The sequence below is a fragment of the Asterias amurensis genome, chromosome 4, assembly GCF_032118995.1.
Source record: "Asterias amurensis chromosome 4, ASM3211899v1".
NCBI classification, from domain to species: Eukaryota; Metazoa; Echinodermata; class Asteroidea; order Forcipulatida; family Asteriidae; genus Asterias; species Asterias amurensis.
The window spans coordinates 26,867,351-26,877,571 of NC_092651.1; the positions used below are offsets into that span (position 1 = coordinate 26,867,351).

General features: G+C 39.3%; 1 protein-coding gene across 1 annotated transcript; it reads left to right on the forward strand.

Moving 5' to 3' along the window:
• Positions 1-10: 10 nt before the first annotated feature.
• On the forward strand, positions 11-8,842 carry LOC139935781 (uncharacterized). The gene is made up of 2 exons (XM_071930363.1): positions 11-206; positions 4,781-8,842. The coding sequence occupies exons 1-2, from the start codon at positions 28-30 to the stop codon at positions 6,480-6,482; spliced, it is 1,881 nt and encodes a 626-aa protein (XP_071786464.1). The 5' UTR covers positions 11-27; the 3' UTR covers positions 6,483-8,842.
• Positions 8,843-10,221: the final 1,379 nt, after the last annotated feature.

The following is a 10,221-nucleotide window of genomic DNA, read 5'->3' on the forward strand; positions in this document are numbered from 1 at the left end:
CCCTCTATCCATTAAACAAAAATCAAAATGGCGTCCATAACGAAAGAGATGGAAGAATTTTTCGAGAAACATCGTCACCCGTACGAGCCAATTAACCATTGGAAAGCACGGAAACAGTTCATGATCAACAACTGGGATCGTTACTCTGGAAACCAACTGGTTTCGTTGGCCATGGTGTGGTCAAATATGGAGTTTGATGGAAGCTCGTAAGTTGGAAATAATTTGATTGCTAAATTTTAATAAACGAGGCGAGGCCATGCGCCACGTGTTGAGCACTGCTGGCTGGGACCATTTGAGAGTCAACTCGACCATTTGTAAAAAAGCAGTTAGTGGCACTTGTGGATCGAAGGGGGAATCCTCGAAGGGAACGACAACTTCCACTTACTGACAGTAGACATCACTTTTAATTCTTTGTTACAAATAAGATAAATCAGTATCAAAATTTACTGAAAAATTACACGTTTGTATTTTGTTAATGTTGGGAGAATATCTTTTTTCGGAAAAATTGTATTTTTTTTTATAAAAAGATAAGTGAAAAAGTCATCATTTAAGTTTTAAATAATTAAATTCTTTCTATTTTCATAATTTGTTAACAAATGAAAGGTGTCGGGGGGGTTTGGCATCTGGATATCAGGTCAAATCTCTCTTTTTTTTAATGAAATTTCGCCAAAATTAGGCTCTACCTGTTCTTTGAACTCTCATTGACCTAGGAGTTGGTCCAAAAAATCCACTCCGCAATTTCAAAAATTGTTATAAATTAAATTCTTACTGTAATTCAGTCCCCATCTATTCCGTTTTGCCACTACACTATGAATGCTGATTGGGCACAACTATAGAATGCAGGTACACTTCGAAGCTTCCACTGCGCCTCCGCGGAGACGGAGTCGCGGTGATGTTCATACGTACACAGTACACTGGAGTTGAGGTCGCGCTCTGTAATAATAAATATTTGGCAACCTAGGGGGCACTCTGAAAGATGCACAACAGCGCCCTCATTAGGCTCGAAAATACACAACTGCGCTGTGATGTCAATTTATTTTATACGATAACTCACAAGACCATTAGATGATTATTTAAATAATTATGGGAACTCCGTACAAATAATTAATAACTTTTAATATTGCCGTACTACATATTACCCCAAAAGAGGATTATTTCCAAAAGGGAAAAAATTAAAGGCCGAATCCTAATACATTAGAGGATTATTTAAAAAAGGGAAAGAAAGCCCGAATTCCGTACAATAATTAATATTGCCCTAATACACTTGACCCCAATAGAGGATTATTTAAAAAAGGGAAAGAAAGCCCGAGTTCCGTACAATAATTAATATTGCCCTAATACACTTGACCCCAATAGAGGATTATTTAAAAAAGGGAAAGAAAGCCCGAATTCCGTACAATAATTAATATTGCCCTAATACACTTGACCCCAATAGAGGATTATTTAAGAAAAGGGAAAGAAAGCCCGAATTCCGTACAATAATTAATATTGCCCTAATACACTTGAACCCAATAGAGGATTATTTAAAAACGGGAAAGAAAGCCCGAATTCCGTATAATTATTAACATTGCCCTAATACACTTGACCCCATTAGAGGATTATTTAAAAAAGGGAAATGGAAAGCCCAATTACGTACAATAATTAACATTGCCCTAATGCACTTGACCCCAGTAGAGCATTATTTAAAAAAGGGAAAGAAAGCCCGAATTCCGTACAATTATTAATATTGCCCTCATACACTTGACCCCATTAGAGGATTGTTTAAAAAAGGGAAAGAAATCCCGACCGCGCCTCCGCGCCTCCACCTTCCCCTTCTTCACGATTGCATCATATGCTCGTCTTCCTAAAGACGCCCTCTATCGGCCATTGTCCACACCGCGTCTCCGCGCCTCCACCTTCCCCGTCTTCACGATTGCATCAAATGCCCGTCTTCCTAAAAACGCCCTCTATCGGCCATTGCCAACACAGCGACTCCGCGCCTCCACCTTCCCCGTCTTCACGATTGCATCATATGCTCGTCTTCCTAAAGACGCCCTCTATCGGCCATTGTCAACACCGCGCCTCCGCGCCTCCACGCTTCCACGCTTCCAGCTTCCCCGTCTTCACAATTGCATCAAATGCACGTCTTCCTAAAACGCCCTCTATCGGCTGCTTCACCTACCTCACCACTCACGTCACACTTTGACTCTCTACGACCCTAACATTTTATCTGCTGTTTTCATCAATCGCACTCAATACAATCAAGTAGTAAAAAGCTATTTTCTTCCTCCATGCTACGACCAAGTTACTTAAAACGTACGTGACCGCGACTCCGCCTCCGCGGAAGCGCAGATAGAGCTCCGAGTGTACCTGTATTCTATAGTTACTCCGCTGATTGTCCCCGAACTGCCAAACGCATTGCTAGGTCACAACACATGACAATCATATTATTTTTTTCCCAAGACGAACAAGAAAATTATCTGCACACGTTTGTCCTGGAAAGAAAAAATACCCGATCCGTGCTTTGTTTACAAAACATATGTCCACGCGACTGGGAACCACGAAGCAGCTTGCACAGGGTACCACAATGTGTGCACTCTAATCTAAGTAGTAAGTTGTTCCCGGATGCTTGGGTATGTTTTGTACTCATGACACAAATTCTAAGGGCACAAACTTAATCCTCAATGTCAAATGAACACTCAAAACACCATTTAAAACATTATTTTGAAAGAAAAAGGACAAAACCTTGCCAGATCCTGGAGCGAATTCCCAGGTTTATATTTTGAAACTGTTGCATCGCTTTGCAACAATGTATTTTTTGGTCACCAAGCGCTGAACCGCAGGTACCAGCCTATTGGATTGACAAACTGCCCAACTGCAGCCGAGTTGGACTAAACCATTCTGTTAAAGGGGTGTTACAAGGTGCGCGCCTTATTATTTATGAACAGCGGGCAACGTAAACGGACAGCCCACACGCACTGCCTTGTAACACCCCTGTCTCAGAATGGTTTAGTCTAATTTTTCCATACATAAACTTGAAGTTGAACTTTAAAGTGCTGTTAATGATTCTTTAATATCATCATTTTCAAAACACAAACATTTAAAGAGGTATAATAAAATCAAAATTCAGAAAGTTTAACCCTTTAGCACGCACGTAACATTAAACAAAATGTCACACGCTCCTTAGTGCGCCAGGAAAATTCAATCGATTTCCGGCCCTATCCAGAAATCGTCGGATAACTGTCGGTGTGATTATTTTCTTGTGTTACAAGTTGGGTTTATTTTTTAGAGGATGAAATTATCTTTTGGATGATTGTCACAGTTGCTTTGTCTGTCTCACAAAATTCAAAATTTCAGGTTGGAAACATAAGAGAGATCAACAAAAAATTGAAAACATTGTTTGCGTATCAAGTGAAGGTTTGTTTACGTGGAAAGTTGTGCACACAAGTTTTCTCAAGTTTACTGTCGTCCGACAGGAAAACAAAGCTACGAAAAGTGGTTGAAAATAATCACAACATACCTTGAGAAATGAAAATGAATGCCTCCATTATCAACAGATACCTTCTGTACCTAAAATCTTTTGTAAAATCCTTTCAAATCGCGGTATTCCGTGTCTAAAAACACCAGAAAGTTTGACTGTCGTTACTGCGTACATGCGCGAGTAGTACATGGTACATGCCCTATACGGTCCGGCTACACAGAGAAAACGTACGGCTCCACACAAAGAAAAAGCACCCACTCATACATGCATTGTTTGATTGTGAAATTACTTTCGACCTTTGAACCTTACGTCATTTTTTCTTATGTGGACCATGTGCTATTTTTAGACTGTTGTCATCTTGAGATCGCGCTCTATCTACGGCTGTTTGCTGCGTTATAATCGCATGTGTATAACTCAAATTACACCATGTCAAACTGCGCGGGCGCGTGCGGGCGATATGCGTGGTCATACGCAGGGCGCCTCCGGGCGTTATGCGGGCTAAAGGGTTAAAGCCATGTATTGAAACACAGTACTTTTAACTTCAAATCATTCACCTTAAATTTCAGGTATCCTCCTGAATTAATGGAACGAGTGAAGCTGATGGCAGAAGGGATTGAGGTTCTCTAATCTACCCTAGGCCCCCCCCCCTCCCCTTTCAGTCATGTAGTCAACAACAACAAAAACACTGAATAGAAATAAACACACAATGTGACCTTTTGGGGGGAAAAAAGTATAAAAATCCACACTAGCTAAAATTTCATCTGTGTTGGTTGTTCGTTCCAATGAAATGTTTAACTTTCAAACAAACATTGGAATAATTTCCGTATCTGGGTCAAAATGACAGGTACGGAAATATTATTTCCAGTGTTGTGACCAACAGTGTAATATTGAATTATAATGTTAAGTTTTACTTGGTTGAGATACATCCTCCCCATAAGAAATTCACCTTTTTATTGAAAAGCTTTCATTGTCTATATTCTGAGATAGTTTATGTGTACACTGTCTAAATTAATTGTGGTTAACTCTTTCAGAGTATCTCTAAAATGAACCCTTACAAAAACTATTTTGCTAGATTTACATAGATCCTATCATTTACTCGTTATCTGAACAACTTAGCCAAAATAAAAACATCAATTTGATTTACCAGTAATCCAGCTCAAAAGTGAATTTAATATGGACCCAATATTGTGCATTGTGTGTTTATCCTACATAATAATACCAACCAGCACACACCAAACAATATCGCGATAATTTCACAGCCCGATGAACGCACACTTAAACGAAAAATCAAACTTACTTGTGGTGTTCTTTTTGTTGAAGATATCCACCTGAATTGATGGAACGAGTAAAGGAAATGGCTAAAGGCATATCTCTAGATGATGACACACCCGTGGACGTTAAAAGCAAACCAAACACCTCTGTGAGTACATCTCAACCTTTTGTTAAACCCAAATCCAAACCAACACCAGAATTGATCCCAACGACCGGCGCTTCGGAACAAGTTAGGCCCAGACTTAAGGAGGAAAAAGAAGAGAGTAACTTCCAGAAAGCTGGAGCCAGCTCCATGGAGACGACCAACCAGGGATGTGACTTTCTTGGTGGGCAAGTTAAGCGGAAACTTGAAGAGACGGAAAGAGCAGGGAGTAAGTTCCAGAAGACAGAGACGAATCCAAGTGCAAGGGAGCGTGCAGCTTTTGGATATGACAAACGTTTTGGAGGGACAAAACAATCAAACTTCAATATGATGGTGGCGCACGATAAAGCCGTTTCTTCACTAGCGGACAACTTGCTGAGACAGAGTAATCCGAACAATCACTTGGGCTCTGCACTCCACAGGCTTCACAATGCTGGGAGCAAATCATCCCTGAGACCAGATGTGGAATTTATTGAGATTCCTCCCGTTGGTGGAAAGTTGCCGAAAGCTGTCAGGAGGAATCTTGGAATGAGCACCAATGATAACCCAACTTGGCTCTGTAATCTGTACATGGGTGATGTACTTATTGCCAGTGTAGAATCGGCCAACAAACCCAATGCTAAAACGGCTGCAGCTGAGAAGGCTGTGTCCATCTTGGAGAGTTCCAACTATGTCGTGAACAATGAGAATAAAGTGAGCAAGCTGGGAAGAAACTACAGCAAAGAGGTAGTGCCCTTTGACGACAATTTGCAGTCACAGAATTTTAATGTTAAAGCACATAATATTAGTGGAACCCCAAAGCCGACCTACACCTTAGATGGGTTTGTTCTGACGGATCATGCCGTTTCAATCCCACCAGTTAGCATGTTGATAAACTCTGCACAGAGTAACCATGTTCCCATTTTGTTTAAAACCAGCGATAATATTGGAAGGCTGAACGGTGAAATAGGTTATGTGTGCCACACCATCATCAATGGCGTTACTGTCGCTTCTGGGGTTCACATGAACAAAAGAGAAGTGAGAAATATCTCTGCCGCTAAAGCTCTAGCTATACTGAAACAAAGCTGTCCAACCCTGAAGAAGAACCTTAACAAGGCCCAGGGAGTGGCAGTCAATCGCGATGAACTCGAACATGTCAAAAATATCAAACAGCCTGATGCAAAAGACACGGCAATTGGTGAATCCAACGTTGGACACAAGTTGCTGAAAATGATGGGCTGGAAAGGTGGGGCATTAGGGAAGGATGGAATTGTAGAGCCCATCCAAGCTAACGGGAAGATTGGAATGCAAGGGCTTGGGTTCATTCCTGTGCCGAAGGATAGCGCAACCCAAAAGCTTGACATGAAAGCAGTTAAAAAGATCCTGGAGAATTTTGTGACCTCGGGGCGACGAGATGATCTTGTGTTCTCTGCAGACCTCTCGAACGATGAGAGGAAAGCGATCCATGAAGTCTGCCAAAAATTTCGTCTAAAGAGTAAATCACATGGGAAAGGACAAAAGCGGTTCCTTGTAGTTTGTCAGAGACGCAATCTCAATGAACTTGTTCAAGATGTGGCAGAAAGTGGCGGGACTTGTGGACAGTATGAACTTATCTCACCTGGACAGTGATTTTCAGATAATTTCATGTTTTAAAGGCAAAGTATCTATAGACCTTTCTTTTGTTGATAAACAAACCGCCTTGGTTGGCATGGTCGGCCGAATGTTAGTAAAACACTAAATCTTAAAAAGAGATGTTTTAACCAAATTCAGCATTTTATGCAAACTTTCAATTAAATAAAATACCTCTCATCATTATTTGTTTTGTTTTTAACAAAATAAACAAACTTGGTTGCATTGTTACAAAAAATAGCGATCTTTTCTTAATTTGCACTTATGGCTTTCTATAGTTTTCCAATCTGGGGTGGCAAAAACTCGGGCTGTGATGTTGCAAAAGAAAGGTCTATGTAGATGGATTGCAACCGGCGTCATCGACCGCTATATTTGATGAATTGTACACGCATGCACTTTTCCCTTGTTAATACATTTGTAATGGCATTCGAATGACCTGATCGTAACTCATACTTAAGGTGTTGTTTGGAATCGTTTAATTCATTTAATATTGTGTAGATAAAACTCCTCTAAGAACTATGCAAAGGTCTGCTCCGCTATCCTCTACACGAATAGTTCTGGAGACGATAGCGGAACGAACCTTGTAGTTTTAGGAGTACAGTAAAAACCAACCTGTAAATGTTCAATTTCAAAAGGTGGTTACACTTATTTTGCATGTATTTCCATGTGAGGAAGAAAAATCCATAAAAGGAACTACACAATATTGGATAAGTATTTCATGCATGAATTGTTTCTCAGATTTACAACTTTGTTTAATCACTTAATTTTGTTTAACCACATTCATTAGAAGGGAATTGTTTCACAAAACGTTATATTATGATCATTTGTATTTAAATATTACAGTTGCGCACTAGGGCTATTGCTGTCATAAATTTTAGAAATTCACCCACTAAACAAAATTCAAATTAATTTGTTCTTTAGATTTAATGAATGATTCTATTGTTGCATTTCCTACATCAGAGAAAAATCAAGTTCAAACCAAAATTATAGCTAGACATGTTGTCTCGCCTCAGTCTATGTTCTCATGGTTGGCGACAGTTGGCGACTAACTTTACATGAAGGCGTCTAAAGTTAACAAACTATTTCTAAAATTATTTGACCTGTTAACCAACTCAATGAACCCACAGCTGACAAAACGGGCATGCCAAACCAAGAAAAAAAGCTTTATTGCATTGAAACAAAATTAGCTTAGCTACAGAAATAATATATCATAAGAACTGTGCAAACAATTGATTATACATATAATGCATGCCTGCATGTTGCCACCTGTGGCTTATTGTTACTGTCAAAAGTACATGTAGAAGTCATTGAGTTAAAATACATGGTGTCTACCGAGTTGTCAGTTAGAAAAAGTGCATTGAATTCAAACCTCTAATGTGTGGTGTATGTACCTCTTGTATGCTAGTCATTGGAATGGACCCTCCCCTTGAAATATGCTAATCACATTCACGCATGCGTACCGACCCTTTTGGTTGGGAAAGGCCATAGAGTTGTGCACTAAGCAGATGCACAATCGCGTCTGCGTCACGCACCCATTAGCCGTGTACAAAACAGCACGATGTTCCCTCATTTGGCAACCAAAATGTTAGTGCGCACGCGCTAAGTGCAATTTACATATTTCATGGGAAGGGTCTATTGTGCCTGCTGCTTGTTTACAAAGTCTCTTAGCCAATGATTGGTCTTCACTGATCTCACTGAGGCACTGTTTGGTCTTGAATGAATGCCAGTTTGCAAGGGATATATTTATAATAGAGGGGTTTTGGGTAGCAGTTATTTCTTTAAAGTTATCAAATATAGTTATTGTAAAGCATTTTTCATGTACATGTAAGTTTAGACCTGGAACTACCTTTTAATACATTTCGTTGTATAGCATGATGCTTCATTTGCAGCTATCAATTAATTTCACAAAGAGTTAAGATTGACCCTAACTGTGTATAAATCTTAATTGTTAAGCAATTGTGATGTCACAAGTATTGGGCCTGTTGTTGATTTTAATGGCACCTGGGCCCGATTTCATTTTTCATAATGCTGCTTTAAACCAGTTAACACAATAAGTTGTTAAGCATAACAAATTTATGCTTACCAGAATGAGGTTTTCTTACCAGCTTTAAAAACACAGTCTCACATGTACTATCTATGGCTGGTATCCTGCTAGACATTTTTTTACACAGAATACATTGTATTTTCTGCTTTTAAGCAGCTTTATGAAATTGGTCTCAGATCACTATTTAAAATAATTTAATAAAAGTAAAAGTAAGTATTGGTACTACTATCAAGAAAAACATGCTTAGATTTGTTAAGCTGAGTGTCTTATTGAAATAAATTTGTACAAGCTGTCTAAGACTCATCCGGAGAAAAAATATTTGTCTAAAATGCTGTCACGTATTTGAAAGTTTTGGTTTGTTGATTATCTCCACCAATAGGAGTAGCGAAACTGTCTGGGGTATTTATGAATTTAGTATTTTTTGAGATTTGCTGATTCTGGAAAGACCTTTTTTTTTATGCGCATTGTCTGCACTGATCTATTTGTGCATCTAATGAGTTGCTTACTGAAATGGCGACAGGTGCGTCGGTACAGGCACTACATATGCTTCATGTTTGGACCCGAGGCCTGCCTATGGCACTTTTCGATCTTTGGCTGTAAAAATACAAAATGGATGAAGCCTAACCACCTATGCACAGTTGAAAATGAGGTTTCAAAAGTACATTGTATGAAGTTACAACAACAAATGATGGAAGGGTTAATATACTGTGCAAGTCTCGCGAGAAATTGAACTTCCGGGACCATTGTGGTCCCAACCTAATGGAGTTTTACGTTGGGGAAATTTTGTTCTGTCAATAATTTTAGTTTAACATAAGTTATGACTCTAAAAAGTGAATATGTTCTTGGGAATGTAAAAATAAGTGATTAAAAACAGAAAAGTAAAATCAATTCAACAAGTTAACGAAGAAAACTAAAGAAAAAAACTTGACCTCCAGTTTCCGGTTTACTCTAAACAATTAAGAATATTACCCAATTGACGTTCCCATTATCGCTGAACCTATGTGATGATCGCACCAATTGGACGTGATTCACAACTGGGGTTTATTAGAAAAACCATCCAGGTCGATGTCGAACAGCGATCCTCGTCCCGATAAATGTATAATTTTTACGTTAATTTAAACAAAACAATTTTTATGTACACGAATTAAAGTAATAATTATACAAAAAGTACGTTAAAAATAATAATCTTTAAGAATTTTTTAACAAATAACAATTTCAATAGAATTTGGTTTTGTACAAAAATGTACTTTTTCTCGAACTAAGTCTCGTTTTCGCTACGTGCGAGACTTGCACAGTCTATTGGGGGGTGTCTTCAGAATAGAGGTTCGGTTGGTTGGATGGGGGGGGCGGAGGTGTTTCATTTTGGGATGTGTATTGTGGGTGTGCAGAATGGGGGGGGGGGTTATAGTCGGGATACTGTAGTTTTCTGGGTAGGTCTAAAGGTTGGTTGAGAGGGTTGGGGATTTAATTATGGAATATAGAGGTAGCAGTTGAGAAGTTTGGGGCGGGGTGCAGGGGAGGAGTGTTTATTTTTGGGATGCATAATTAGTGTTAGGGTGCACATGTTCACATCTTATACATGCCTGAAGTTTCTCAGAGGCCTGGCCTCTGTTGCCCTGTCTTGGCCTTGGTGCCCCTTCGAAAGTTTCCCTTAGGCTTTAAGATTTTCAAATCGCCTTGCCCTTTCAAAAGATG

Bases quoted from the DNA above. Each gene is read 5' to 3' on its own strand.
- LOC139935781 (XM_071930363.1), top strand. From the start codon at position 28: ATGGCGTCCATAACGAAAGAGATGGAAGAATTTTTCGAGAAACATCGT. The intron at 207-4,780 runs GTAAGTTGGAAA...TTTTTGTTGAAG, and splicing joins ATGGAGTTTGATGGAAGCTC to ATATCCACCTGAATTGATGG.